General features: G+C 41.5%; 1 protein-coding gene across 6 annotated transcripts in view; it reads right to left on the bottom strand.

Moving 5' to 3' along the window:
• Nucleotides 1-15,809, bottom strand: part of zdhhc23b (zinc finger DHHC-type palmitoyltransferase 23b) — a 35,164-nt gene that overhangs the window by 11,359 nt on the left and 7,996 nt on the right. For all 6 annotated transcript variants that reach the window (XM_068040480.1, XM_068040479.1, XM_068040478.1 and 3 more), the window contains 2 exons: nucleotides 8,996-9,694; nucleotides 7,440-7,607 (listed from right to left, as the gene is read on the bottom strand). In XM_068040480.1, coding sequence (XP_067896581.1) covers nucleotides 7,440-7,607; nucleotides 8,996-9,694 — 867 coding nt within the window. The remainder of the gene's footprint in view (nucleotides 1-7,439; nucleotides 7,608-8,995; nucleotides 9,695-15,809) is intronic.

Here is a 15,809-nt window from a genome sequence, read left to right as displayed (position 1 = left end):
TGCTGCGGTATCAGAGGTACTGTCTATTGGATGAGAAGTTAAACCATAGTCCTGTTTGCACTTTGAGGTGGACATTAAAAATCCCATTGTTCTACTCAAAAGAAGAACGAGGCATTCTCCTGATGTCCGGGCCAACATTTATTCCCCAACTAAAATTTAAAACAGATCATCTTGTCATTTATTTCATTGTGCTTTGTGGTCAATGCTTCCTGGATATGCTCGTAAATGTAACAAATTAAGTTCAGTCCCTTTCGCTTATAGTGTGCGGGTTGATGCCAACGCGATTTGCCTGCTAATTGCATTGGATGATTTAAAGAAACGTTACAGCCAAGTAGTGAGTGATTCCTGAGCCCAGAGAATAAGTATTTGAGTTTGGGAACATCCCACTCAAGGTCCATACACCTGTACTTTGCAGCAAGAGCACTGCACAGGTCAGGAAACGACCTCACGCTGTCTGGCAGCTGAGATTCCAGCTGCTGTGAGTTTGAGGAGCACAGGCATTTGGACCACACAGAAAAAATTGACATGGTGAATGAAAGAAATGGGCATCGGAAGATGAGGAGCGTCCTCAGAGTGAAGGAAACCACAGATATTCTGCATAAGTAGTGGTGACTGAGAGCTAGGAGAAGGGAAAGAGATCAGATGAGAAACTGAACACTAACCAATAATATCTTCTGCCCAAAATACAAGGAGTATTTAACACACTGCAATTGGCAACTCTGAAATTGATTTTAATGCAAGCAATTAATTGGCCAATTTAAATGTGGGCATTTTAAATGGTGGGGACTGTATCAAAAATCAAAAAGTTTCTGGTGACATGCTTCCAGGCTCCCAAGAAATCTCCCATTGTGAATGTCCAAATCCTTCAACTCTGCAAAATGCATTTCCAAGTACGTCAAGGGTTTTTCTTGCAATACAAGCAATGGAATATATCCGTCAACAAGTTGTGACAAACCTCTGCTCTTTAAATTCTACTGCACTTCCAGTGTTTTGCTTTAATCTATCTTGGGCCTGTTGTTTCGGGTGATATTTTGGGAGGGCTGTATCAGTTTTTGTTAGTTTATCTAGGCTGGCATGCTTGATTATATATAATTACATTTTTCAGCCCACTTACACTAAAAATGGTAAGCAGTTGATGATCTCATCTGGTTATACACAAAACTTCCAAAGCTGTAAATAAATGAAAATGTAGCTATATACAATATAATTTCAAGTTTATGTTTTTAATGTGCATGAAGTTGGACCAGTCCACTGTTTAAGCTGGGCTGTGTGTCAATAACAATTGACCAGATGCTAAAATTAGTGATCTTGGAAAGTTGTTTTTCCTACAAGCAATGATAAGCTCACTGGCAATGCTAATACTTCACTAATGAAGATAATGTCCCAGAAGGTATGTGTTATTAATGAGAAAACACTACAACAATACCATTTTACCTCATTGTGTTTTAAAACTAATCCTAAAAGGCACTGGATAGCAGGACAGATTAGAACACTGGTCCTTCACCTCTGGGACTGCAGTTTATCTCCATCAGCTTTCGGCTCAAATCAAATCACTCTTTGGGCTGTAACAGCCTTGTATGAATTGAGCTCTTATTTGGCACATGTCTACAGTGCAAAACGGTCAGCAATTTGCGACCACTTAGCAATCTAGGCAGAGATAAGAATGACGTGTGGGAACTGGCAATGGCATATTTAGTGGATAAATGTTCTATTCCCAGAACTGGCATCATCCATCGCATTTATGAGTGCAAAAACTCACCTTAAAACATTTCGTACAATGTGCAACAGAACAAGTAGGTATTCAAATGAGCTAGTAAACAATACAAATATATTAAGAATATGGATAGTAATTGATAGGATCTTGCCTTGGTGCACTCTGTATCTGGGGTTGGAATATAGTCTTTGCCATTTTCTCCCTTTTTTTATATTCGTTCATGAGATATGGGCTTCGCTGACTGGGCCAGCATTTATTACCCATCCATGTGGGGTAGGTACACCCACAGTGCTATTGGAAAGGGAGTTCCAGGATTTTGACCCAGCGACAGTGAAGGAATGGCGATATAGTTCCAAGTCAGGATGGTGTGTGACTTGGAGGGGAACTTGCAGGTGGTAGTGTTCCCATGTAATTGCTGCCCTTGTCCTTCTAGGAGGTAGAGGGTGCGGGTTTGGAAGGTGCTGTCTGTGGAGCCTTGGTGCATTCCAGCAGTGCATCTTTCAGATGGCACACACTGCTGCTACTGTGCGTCGGCGGTGAAGGGAGTGAATGTTTGTGGATGGGGTGCCAATCAAGCAGGCTGCTTTGTTCTGGATGGTGTCGAGCTTCTTGAGTGTTGTTGGAGCTACATCCATCCAGGCAAGTGGAGAGCATTCCATCACACTCCTGACGTGCCTTGCAGATGGTGAACAGGCTTTGGGGAGTCAGGAGGGGAGTTACTCGCCACAAGATTCCTAGCCTTTGACCTGCTCTTGTAGCCACGGCATTTATATGGTTGGTCCAGTTTAGTTTCTGGTCAATGGTAACCTCCAGGATGTCGATAGTGGGAGATTCAGTGATCATAATGCCTTTGAATGTCAAGGGGAGATGATTAGATTCACTCTTGTTGGAGATGATCATTGCTTGCCACTTGTGTGGCGTGAATGTTACTTGCCGTTTATCAGCCCAAGGCTGCATATTGTCCCAGGTTTGCTGCATTTCTACACAGACTACTTCACTACTTCAGTATCTGAGGAGTCGTGAATTTTTTTTTATTCATTCATTGGATGTGCGCGTCACTGGCTATGCCAGCATTTATTGCCCATCCCCAATTGCCCTTGAGAAGGTGTTGGCGAGCTGCCTTCTTGAACCGCTGCAATCCAAGTGAGGTAGGTACACCCACAGTGCTATTGGAAAGGGAGTTCCAGGATTTAGACCCAGCGACAGTGAAGGAACGGCGATATCGTTCCAAGTCAGGATGGTGTGTGACTTGGACGGGAACTTGCAGGTGGTGATGTCCCATGCATCTGCTGCTCTTGTCCTTCGAGGTGGTAGAGGTCGCGGGTTTGGAAGGTGCTGTCTAAGGAGCCTTGGTGCGTTGCTGCAGTGCATCTTGTAGCTGGTACACACTGCTGCCACTGTGCATTGGTGGTGGAGGGAGTGAATGTTTGTGGATAGGGTGCCAATCAAGCGGGCTGCTTTGTTCTGGATGATGTCGAGCTTCTTGAGTGTTGTTGGAGCTGCACCCATCCAGGCACGTGGAGAGTATTCCATCACACTCCTGACTTGTGCCTTGTAGATGGTGGACAGGCTTTGGGGAGTCAGGAGGTGAGTTACTCGTCGCAGGATTCCTAGCCTCTGACCTGCTCTTGTAGCCACGGTATTTATATGACTACTCCAGTTCAGTTTCTGGTCAATGGTAGCCCCTAGGATGTTGATAGTGGGGGATTCAGCGATGGTAATGCCATTGAATGTCAAGGGGAGATGGTTAGATTCTCTCTGGTTGGAGATGGTCATTGCCTGGCACTTGTGTGGCACGAATGTTACTTGCCACTTATCAGCCCAAGCCTGGATATTGTCCAGGTCTTGCTGCATTTCTACACGGACTGCTTCAGTATCAGAGGAGTTGCGAATGGTGCGGAACATTGTGCAATCATCAGCGAACATCCCCACTTCTGACCTTATGATTGAAGGAAGGTCATTGATGAAGCAGCTGAAGATGGTTGGGCCTAGGACACTACCCTGAGGAACTCCTGCAGTAATGTCCTGGAGCTCAGGTGATTGACCTCCAACAACCACAGTCATTTTCCTTTGCGCTAGGTATGACTCCAACTAGCAGAGCGTTTCCCCCCTGATTCCCATTGACTCCAGTTTTGCTAGGGCTCCTTGATGCCATACTCGGTCAAATGCTGCCTTGATGTCAAGGGCATCACCTCTTGAGTTCAGCTCTTTTGTTCAAGTTTGAACCAACGCTGTAATGAGGTCAGCGGCTGAGCGTCATCGAGCAGGTTATTGCTAAGCAAGTGCTGCTTGGTAACGCTGTCATCGACACCTTCCATCACTTTACTGATGATTGAGAGCAGACTGATGGGACGGTAATTGACTGGGTTGGACTTGTCCTGTTTTGTGTGTACAGGATGTACCTGGGCAAATGCCATTGTTGTAACTATACTGGAACAGCTTGGCTAGGGGCGCAGCTAGTTCTGGAGCACATGCCTTCAGTGCTATTGCCAGAATGTTGTCAAGGCCCATTGCCTTTGCAATATCCAGTGCCTTCAGTCGTTTCTTGATATCACGCGGAGTGAATCAAATTGGCTGAAGACTGGCATCTGTGGTGCTGCGGTCTTCACGAGAAGGTCGAGATGGATCATCCACTCGGCATTTCTGGCTAAAGATTGTTGCAAATGCTTCAGCCTTATCTTTTGCAATGATGTGCTGGGCTCCCCCATCATTGAAGACGGGGATATTTGTGGAGCCACCTCCTCCAGTTAGTTGTTTAATTGTCCACCACTATTCACAGCTGGATGTGGCAGGACTGCAGAGCTTAGATCTGATCCGTTGGTTATGGGATTGCTTAGCTCTGTCTGTCGCATGCTGCATACGCAGTTTTGCATGCAAGTAGTCCTGAGTTGTAGCCTCACCAGGTTGACACCTCATTTTGTGATATGCATGGTGCTGCTCCTGCACTCTTCATTGAACCAGGGTTGGTCTCCTGGCTTGATGGTAATGTTAGCGTGGGGAATATGCCAGGCCATGAGGTTACAGATTGTGGTTGAGTACAATTCTGCTGCTGCTGATGGCCCACTGCGCCTCATAGATGCCCAATTTTGCATTGCTAGATCTGTTCTAAATCTATCCCATTTAGCATGGTAGTAATGCCACACAACATGCAGGGTATCCTCAATGTGAAGACGGGTCTTTATCTCCAAAACGACTGTGCGGTGGTCACTCCTACCAATACTCTCATGGACAGATGCATCTGCAGCAGGCAGATTGGTGAGGACAAAGTCAGGTATGTTTCTCCCTCTTGTTGGTTTCCTCACCACCTGCCGCATACCCAGACTCGCAGCTATGTCCTTTAGGACTCGGCCAGTTCAGTCAGTAGTGGTGATACCGAGTCAATCTCGGTGATGGACATTGAAGTCCCCCACAGAGTACATTCTGCGCCCTTGCCACCCTCAGTGCTTCCTCCAAGTGGTGTTCAACATGGAGGAGTACTGACTCATCAGCTGGAGGGTTGGGGGGGGGGGGGGTGGATAGGTAGTAATCAGCATGAGGTTTCTTTGTTCATGCTTGACCTGATGCCATGAGACTTCATGAGGTCCAGTGTCAATGTTGAGGACTCCCAGGGCAACTCCCTCCTGACCGCATACCACTTACTACCAATCACAGGGCCCGCAGCTCAGCAGTACCACTGGGAGTGGTGGCCACTGCCAGTACTGCAGAGACCTTAGGTTCAGGCCCACAGCTGGAGACCTGGACCTCAGGTAAGGTGAAGCGGGGTCGCTGGGGCCAGTGCGGGAGGTCCCGATGATGGGGGGTGTGCCTGGTCCAGGGGGAGGGTGATCCATGGAGGTGGAAGTTTTGCCATCGGAGGTCCTCCGTAAGCCACAGATCGCTGATGGAAGACGGACAGTACCACCCCCCCCACCCCCAAACCTACAGGAAGTGCGCCTCATTTTACAAGGCGCCCTCCCCGCGAGCTTGAGGCAGCCCCCTACCCCCCACCAGCCACTGGTTAGATCCCAGCAGCAGCGGGAAGAGGCCCTTAATTGGCCATTAATAGGACAATTATGGGCCTCAGTTGGTCTTTGGGCGGGAAGGCTGTCATCACCTACCCCGGCCCCGGCAAATTGCTTGGCAACGGGCCCTCCGCTTGTCTACACAATGTGAGACAATAAACATGGCAAAGAGGATACTGAAGTCTGTTTCCATATTCATTGATTTCAACTCCAAAGAAGTCACACTGAGGCTGTATGCGTTTTGGTGAAACTATAATTGTATTGTGTACAATACTGGTTGCTGCAAAATAAAGGAAACATTCAGTTCCAAGTGACAGTGCAGAGAACTACATCAAGGCTGATCCCTTGCGATGGGATGGGTTTTGCGGAAGACTTAGATAAAATGGGATTATTCGCTTTTTTTAAAAAAAGTGAGCTGTGAGGAAAATTTTTCACAGGGGATATTCATGATCCTGTTTTTTTTTCCCGGAAAGGATGCGGTGTGACTTTAAGGTTGGAAAAGGAGCAGTACTGCTTTAAGGCAACAAGCTCCAGAGACTGAGTCAAAGAATGCATTCTCTTTGCCCCGGGATACAGCCAGAGACTGAAAATCAAGAGATACAATGTTACAATTAAATTTTGAACTGGCTTATAGTGGAAATAGACTGTTCTAACTCTCAAACAGTCAGCATGCTGGACCAGTATGAACGGAACAGACATCTCTGATATTTTAAACAGTAGGAAGGGAAGTTAGACTGTGACAATCTTATCTCAAAAATTCTGAAGCCAAATTGATTCATTAAAACGTGTTTGCATTGTCAATTGCTGAACTCATTGCTGGAGAAGAAAACAACTCAACTGCTGAACTAGACTACAAACTGTTCTACTGTTGAAGAACATTTTTTCCCCATTGGATGGGTGAGGACTTCAAGCAACCTTGGACTATTCCACATTGGAAGATTTCACTTCGGCAGGAGTTTAAATATGCAAGGACTCTAATTTGTTCGATTTTAAATGTTTATCTTCATAATGTTTAAGAATTTAGTTTTTCTAATTAAACAGTTCATTTGTTGATCTAAAAGACACCTGGTTTGGTTAGCCTCATTCAGGGGTTAATAGATGGTACAATTTGGCAGGGTCTTTCTTTAATTTGGAAAGTTTAAAAATATGTTAGGCGATCTGTGGAGAGACAGGGCTGAATCAACGGTGCGTTTCTCCCACCACAATCAGATTCGTATATTTTGATTGGAGGCTTTGACTTGAGCGGTCAGTCCTAACACATTATCGAGATATATAAAGGTCTTAGTGGGTTAAAATAAGCCATGAACAATCCTTTCAGATACATCAGCACAGCAAAGATGCACAGGTTCAAGGCTATGATCAACAAGTTTTAGACAGATGGCAGAAAGTGTTCCCTCACACAGAAGATGATTGGCACAAAAGGGATTAACAGCTAGAACAGATTGCCAGGTATAGTGGTTAAGGCCAAGATTGCAGATTAATTTAGGCAAAAACTAGCTGTTGTAATGGGGAAACAGATGGATTGGTATTCTAGCAAGTTGAAATCAAATGGGTTGAAGAGCCTTGCTCATATGAACCCATCTTCTGATATTATGTGAAGTGATTGAAGTGGAACAATTTACACACTGTTTTACTTATCAACTACAGAAAATGAGATTCTATCCAAATTAATTCTGTTCATAAAATCTGAAACAGGGCTGTAAGAAAGATGTCCCTTTTCTTACCTGTGCTCATTGTAGACTCCAGGACAATAGAATAAAGCTGTGAAAATGCTTCGCCCCTTGCATATAGTGTTCAGAGTCAGACTGATTCCATACATGGAGGTCAAGAGGAAAACAAAGAGGGCCAGAATAAATGCACGGTGATTGGCTTCACCGACACAACTGTTAATCCTGGAAACAGAAGAAGATAAATAAAAATGGTTTGAATCAAACATCATGCAACCTAAGAAGATCTTATTCCTCCCAAACTATAAATTACAATTACTTAAATTACAATTTTGAAGATTAACTGAAATGTTAGTGAAAAATCATTAACCAAGAATCCCAACCAGATATACCTGAGCAGACCATCTCCCTAAATCCTAATGTTCCAGCACTTAATGTGTACTGTACATAAGCGAGTCTGCAAGTTTAATAATTCATGATATTGAAAAAATAAAAGATGTAAAAAGTTGCAGCAATAACCTGAAACTTTGTGAAGTGCAATATTTTCATTCCCTTCACTTTTCACCCCAATTGTGCTCGCATAAAATGTTTCTTACCCAAGAAATTAAGCAATAGCCTTAGACTTTTACAGGGGCTACACACTTTCTAAAGATGGAATCAGGGCAACACAAGATGAATAAAGCTGATAATTTTTCCCATTTTGTGAAGCTTCAACAGGCCACCTAACTCAGAAATGATGATTCATTGTACCTGGTGCTCAACAGTGCGGAATACAGGCAATTGTGTGAACTTTTACCCCAAGATGTAATGTGAGAAATCATAATTTCAGAACATAAGAGAAGATCTGACTTTAGGGCTTTAACAGATAACAAAAGTCAAAAATTATAGCAGATGGAATCTGTTTATAGGTTGAAATAATCAAATAAGCTTAAGCATCTTAGGAGAGATATAAAAAGTGCAGGGTATGTAAATACGTGGGATGGAGTAAGGTGGATTTGGTGCAGAAATGACAATGTACCACATTTTCTATATTCAAATCAACCGAGCTAAAATAGGAAGAAGCATATAGACACTATAACAAAGGTAGCATAAACAGAAGATAAGAAGTGACTGAGAGGAGGTCACTATAATAAAAGGCAGCAATAGGTTATTTAAAAGCAAGCACAGTGATTTAAAGAAAATCTGTAACATCAAATTGGCACTGAAAGTCTCCCCTTCCACCCTGACCCCTCCCACATTCAGCATTTCAGTTCAACATCTAGGTTCAGTAGTCTTGGAATGAAATGAAATGTACTTCAAAAGTACAGCCAGCTTATTGCCAAAAATGGTTTTACTCTGCAGCAAATTGCTAAGCTGAAAAGTCACTAAAGAAGAAAACCTGCAGAAACATTTGGCTGTAAGTTACACAACATTTTAAAAATGAAACTTAGGACATTTAGAACCCAATTCCTTGGGTTCACCCACCATATCACCCCTTAAGGATGCTCTTCCCAGCTGCTTCAGGCCTTTGCCACTTGCTGATAGTCATTTGCTAGGACATCATTTCACATTTCTTTCACTTTGAGGCAGTCTAAGAGCTCAATACTGCTGAAACTAATTAATATTGGACCTACCAAACACAGTGGTGATCCAGCCTTTGTACACAAGATGCACAGATTCGACAATGTCCTGAACGAGGTGGTCTCACAATCTTGCATACGGTACACCAGTTCTTTTTGAATTCACTGTGTCTCGACTGCAGCTTGCCATTATGACCAGATTGATTCAATTTTGTGGAACTGTCCCAGCCCATCTGTTGAACTTGGTGTGTACCATTCAAACTGTATGATGAAATGTTATTTGTCTCAGCACCTTTGATTCGAGCACTTCTGTTGTCTGTTCTGAGGTAGCCTGGATCTTTCTTGACTTGTGCTAAACATACTAGTGTCAACACCAAACCACTCGTGAGCACAATTAAGTGTACAAAATTAATGTTGCCTTTCGGCATTATTTCAGTCAGGAATAGATAGTACATGTAGCCTAGAGAAAATAAGCCAAGACTTAGAAAAAATAGAGTGTGCCCTTTCTTCTGGTGAGTGATGTAATAGTACCAGAGTACTAGTATTGGCAACGACGTCAAAATGATAAGCGCCAAGAAGAAATGAAGGGCGGCGATGTGAAGGAAGATTGGAAGGAAAATAAGAGGTGGAAGAATTGTGATATCAATCTTCTTGGCACCAGTACCTAACAGCCATGGGATCCGCAGACGGTCAGAAATCGTGTCTGTTACTCGTTCAATGGTCTGTGAACTGATAGATTTACCCTTCAAACACCTGAAAATTATGGAAAAATAGCTGAATTACTCTTTAAGTTAATATATATAAAAGGGCATAGATCACAAATAAAAAAAATTCAACTGTCACAAAATACAGTGAAACCTTGATTATCCTCCATAGCAGATAGGACTCCCTGGTAGACAATGGAATTTTCAAGATAATCAAGATATCCAAGTTTCAACAGGTGTAAATGAATTTTATGTATCATTTTATTTCAAACTGAGCATTAACAAAACATTAATTATTGCTGGGAATAGTATTTTGTGTATTCAAACAGAAATAGTTTAAAACCTGGAGTTCTCCTTGAATTAAAATACTAGTGGTTTTCCAAGATGTATGTGAAAATGTTTGTGTTAATATGGGTTACAAATAGGTAAGCAAACTGAATAACGCAGCTTCCAATGCAGTAAAAACAAATAATCAGAATGTAACTACACTAGCCTAAAATATCTAGTTGTATTCAATTATGCCCATTACTTCATACAAATATTTTTATAGCAACAAAAGGTCCTTTTGATAATGCTTTAGCTGCAAACCTCCTCAAATTAGTGTACCACAAAACATAAAAACACATGGAATTGAAGGCAACCTTGTGACATGGGTTGGGTGGTAGGAAACAGAGTAGGGATAAAGGGAATGTACTCCAATTGGCGGGATGTGGCAAGCGATGTTCCCCATGGATCTGTACTGGGGCTGCAGCTTTTCATCTTGTACAGTAATGACTTGGATGAAGTTGTATATCCAAGGTTGCAGATGATACAAAGTTAAGAGGCACAGCAACTTGTGTGGGTGAGAGCAAGAAGTTACAAAGGGATCCAGATAGATGATGCAAGTGGGCCAAATTTAGGCAGATGGAGTTCAATGTGGTGAAGTGAGAGGTCATCCACTTCGAGATGTCGAGATGTAACTGAGAAAGACAAATTGGAATATTTGCTTAATGGTTAGAGACTATGAGCTGTGGAGAACAACAGAGATATAGGTGTCCACGTTCAAAAATCACTAAAAATAAGTGCACAGGTACAAAAAGTAATCAAACAAACTTATCTCAAGGAGGTTGGAATTCAAAAGTGAGGAAGTGATGCTTCAATTGTACAACGCATTGGACAGACCCTATCTGAAATACTGCATTCAGTTTTGGGCACTGAATCTCAGGATTAAAAAAAATTGGCCTTAGAAGGGGTACACCACAGATTCATCAGAATGACAATAGGGCTTAAAGGTTTGAATTATGAGGACAGATTGCCTAAACTTGGCTTGAATGCCTTGATTCAAAAAGGTTGATGGGGTACTGAGGGATTTAAAATTAAGGAATTCAATAAAGTATGTGCAAAGAAGCTATTTCCTCTGGTGGGAGAATCCAGGCCAAGAGGATATCAGCTTAAAATTAGAGCTAGGCCATTCAGGAATGAAATCAGGAACCACTTTTTCGGGTAGTGGAAATCTGAAACTCACTTCCCCAAAAGGCTGCGAATCCCGTGTTTATTGAAATTTTCATTAGGTAAGGGCATCAAGAGATATGTATCAAAGATAGATAAAATAAAGTTGTGGTACAGATCAGTCGAGATGTAACTGAATGGTGGAACAGGCTCGAAAGCCTGCATGGCCTATTCTTGTTCCTTTTATGACATTGTGGTTTAAAGGTATTCCAACAGCAGCAAAAATGCTGTGCAAAAGCTAGACAAAACTACAGACTATATCCTCCTACACTATTAACCAGAATGTAGAAGAGGAAGGAAAGCAATAATGTTTTCATGTATCACAGGTGGAATGTCACAGATTGAAAATCCCAGCAACACATCAGCTCATGGTGCAAGACATACAAGTCGAAGAATTTTTGTAAACAAACTTTCAAAGCTGGAGTTCCAAGTGCTCTGCTCAGATGGAGCTTCACCAGACATCTTAGTAAAAGATATTCAAACTCAACCTTGTCTGCCAATCACTCATGATATCAGAGCTGTGATATACAATGATCTGATTTTTAAAAATTATATGCACACACGATCCTTAGTTTTTTTCACTTGATACAATTACCATTCTTTTTATAATATTTACACAAACAAACCCTAGACCTTCTCTTGTTGAAAATGTCTCCAGAAATTGAGCGACTATAAAGTGCAGCACTGTAAAAGGTCGCATCCTACAGAAGTCAGCATTGACTAGTCATTTATATGACTATATGTATATCTGTACCAAGAAGCACTCTTAAACCAAACTTGAATTCTTAAGACTTGCACACAGTTGTAGATTTTTACTGCATTATAAATGCACTTACACAACGCAAGTTTGAAAACTCTGCTCCTTTCCAACTGAATTGTACAAAAACTTGTTTTATTTCAAATGAATAAAACACTAAGGAGTATTTTAGTTATTTTTCTTCAACAAGTTAGACATTCTTACAACAGGGTTCCACAGTATTCTAACTATTGAAGGGGGAACTACAATGCTATAGTCAGAGAGTCAAAGTTGAACAATGTAAAAACCTCATCTCAAGTCAAAATAGGATTACAACCTAAATCACTGATAATTTGTACATTTTTAAACCAGGCTCATTCACCACTATAATGTAGAAGACAGAAGATTGAATTATCCCGGCAGATTGCCATATCAATACATGAATGCAACTTAATGGGAATGGGATGAATATTGGTCATTATTTATTAACATGGAGATATGGTCAGTATACTCAAAGGGAAGGCAGTGATGTATTCTTAACACAATTACACTAAAAGAGATAGTAACATTTTAGAACCAAAATCAATGTTCACATAAACCAGCTGCTTTCCTGAAATGTTACTTTACATAGATTGATAATTTAAACTGTTTGAAAATAGAATTAGTAATTCAATTTAAATAGTGGTTTCTCAATGGGCTGAGCAATGCATTGAAATAGATGTGCAATACTTCTGGTTACATTATCAATTTGCACTGAAAGCTATTTCGCCTTGGACAAATATAAAATGCTTAGCTTTTGCATCACAAAGAAGAATAACATCTTCAGTTACATTTTAAATTCAAAGAATTTGGAAGATCATTCTAAACTGATTTTTCTTCTATCTGGGTTTTCACTTTTATTGGCCAAAAATTGAATCATGGAGAAGATTGGCTAGCTAACAGGAAACAGAGTAGGCATAAATGGGTCATTTTCTGGTTGGCAAGACATAACGAGTGTAGTCCCACAGGGATCTGTGCAGGGGCCTCAAATATTTACAATTTATATAAATGACTTAGATGAAGGGACTGAAGGTATGGTTGCTAAATTTGCTAGTGACACAAAGATAGGTAGGAAAGTAAGTTGTGAAGAGGACATAAGGAGGCTACAAAGGGATATAGGTAGGTTAAGTGAGTGGGCAAAGATCTGGCAAATGGAGTATAATGTGGGAAAATGTGAAATTGTCCATTTTGGCAGGAAGAATAAAAAAGCATATTATCTAAATGGTGAGAGATTGCAGAGCTCTGAGATGCAGAGGGATCTGGATGTCCTAGTGCATGAATCGCAAAAGGTTAGTATGCAGGTTCAACAAGTAATTAGGCAAGCTAATAGAATGTTATTGTTTATTGCGAGGGGAATTGAATACAAAAGTAGGGAAATTATGCTTCAGCTATACAGGACATTGGTGAGACCACATCTGGAGTACTGTGTACAATACTGGTCTCCTTACTTAAGGAAGGATGTAAATGCATTGGAAGCTGTTCAGAGACTAATAGCTGGAATGGGCAGATTGTTTTATGAGGAAAGATTGGACAGGCTAGGCTTGTATCCGCTGGAATTTAGAAGAGTAAGAGGCAACTTGATTGAAACATGTATGGTTCTGAGGGGTCTTGACAGGGTGGATGTATAAGGGATGTTTCCTCTTGTGGGAGAATTTAGAACTAGGGGTCACTGTTTAAAAATAAGGGATTGCCCATTTAAGACAGAATGAGAACTTTTTTTCTCTCAGAGGGTCGAGTCTTTGGAGCTTTCTTCCTCAAAAGGTGATGGAAGCAGAGTCTTTGAATATTTTTCAGGCAGAGGTACATAGATTCTTGATAAACAAGGGGTGAAAGGTTATTGGGGGTAGGTGGGAATGTGGAGTTGAGGTTACAATCTGATCAGCCATGATCTTATTGAATGGCGAAGCAGGCTCGAGGGGTCGAGTGGCCGACTCCTGCTCCCAATTCGTATGTTAATATGAATCTAAAAATAGAATCTGAGTTTGGTACTTCCTGGCAAAATCGAAGCTATTAGACCCTTCAGCATCTGGTGACGAAGACTACAGTACAATTGGTCTAATTATCCTAAAGAAAAAGTAGACCTTCTGCCATATTGCAGGATCTTTGATCATTTTGATCTTCATGGAAAGAATTTGGGGATTGAGATTATGTTTAAGGGCTATCTTTTAAAGCAAAGCAAATTCACTCAAGTTTGAAAAGTCACTGGCTGCAGGTATTTCAGGAGGTGTATTAAAACCAGATAAGCCAGTTTGGGAAATATCACAACTCTGTCTTATCCAAAACTTTTACAAAGATCATTTGTGTCATGACAGACCTATCAACCAGGAGTCAGGAAAGTTAAACAATTCATCATTTTGATGCAAGTGTCAAACTAATATTCACACCCATTGTGCAGACGATGATTCAATTCTCGTGGCCGTAACATGAGGAGTGTACAGGAAGATTCGGGATTCAGACAAGTTCAAAAGAACTGCAAGATGCTACTCTTGGCCCACAGCTGGAAGAAAAATAAAAGCTTTACAATTAGAATTATCTAGAGAAAATGGAAAGCCAAAAACAAGTCAGCTAGTCTACAAAAGGGACATGCTGTGATTGATTACTTTTTCCCAATTTTTATGGAAAGAAGTGGGATGGAGTTAAGTGAAATTTGCTTTGACTAGTACTTTATATTAATTTGCAGTCTATGAAATAAAGCAGCTTACTAATTCATGTCTGGCCTTTCTTAGTTTAACATTTAAGTCCTTAAAAAGAGTAGAGGTCTCTTGAAGACACATGTAAAAGACAATGCACAGCTCAGAACACAAGTGAATCCTATTATTACATCCTGTGTTACTGTTGGATATCCTGGAGAGTTCTAAGTATTAATGGTAGGTTAATTATGTTAAAAATACACAGTTAAAGGGTATTGTTTAATTAAGGTCTTAGAGTGGATATCAAGAGAGCCTGTTGAATCACAGGGGTGGCAGGCAGAGATATGTAATGCTGCATTCTGTGAATAAACCTACTATCTGTGTCTAGCTTCATTCTTCATCATTTGGCTTGGATCCATATAACAGTATGTTGGACACCTTGAGGAATTAAGGGTTAATAATTGTCCTTCCTTGAACCTTTGAGCAATTGACTTTCCAGGATAAACAGGATAGCTTGAAGTGTCAACAACAACTTGTATTTATAGAACTCCATTAATGTAGTAAAACACCCAAGGCATTTTATAGGAGCATTATAAAACAAAATAGGACACCGAGCCGTATAAGGAGATATTAGGGCAGATAATCAAAAGCTTAGCCAAAGAAGTAGGTTTTAAGTGGTGTCTTAAAGGAGGAAAGAGGCGGAGAAGTTTAGGGTTTGGATTTCAGAGTTTAGGGTCTGGGCAGCTGAAGGTGCAGCTGCCAGTGATGGAGTGATTAAAAATCAGGGATGCTCAAGAGACCAGAACTGGAGGAGCACCGATATCTGAGGGTTGTAGTACTGGACCAGATTACAGAGACAGGAAAGAGTGACAGCATGGAGGGATGTGAAAATAAGGATGAGAATTTTAATATCGAGGTGTTGCTTAACCAAGAGCCAATGCAGGTCAGCGAGCACAGGGATGACGGGTGAACAGGACCCGGTGTGAGTAAGGACATGGGCAACAGAGTTTCAGATGACCTCGAGTTTACAATGGAAGAACTTGGGAGGCCTGCCAAGAGTCCGTTGGAATAGACAAGTCGAGAGGAAACAAAGGAATGGAGGAGGGTTTAAGCAGATGATCAGAGGTGGCGGAGTCGGGAGACATTACAAGATGGAAATAGGTGGTCTTAGTGATAGCAGGTCATCGAGGTCAAATATGACACCAAGGTTGCGAACAGTCTGGTTCAGCCTCAGACAGTTTCCAGGATAAAGGATGAAGTCGGTGGCTAGG

The sequence above is a fragment of the Heterodontus francisci genome, chromosome 10 (genome assembly GCF_036365525.1).
Source record: "Heterodontus francisci isolate sHetFra1 chromosome 10, sHetFra1.hap1, whole genome shotgun sequence".
In the NCBI taxonomy this organism is placed as follows: Eukaryota; Metazoa; Chordata; class Chondrichthyes; order Heterodontiformes; family Heterodontidae; genus Heterodontus; species Heterodontus francisci.
This window is presented reverse-complemented; position numbering and strand designations above follow the sequence as displayed.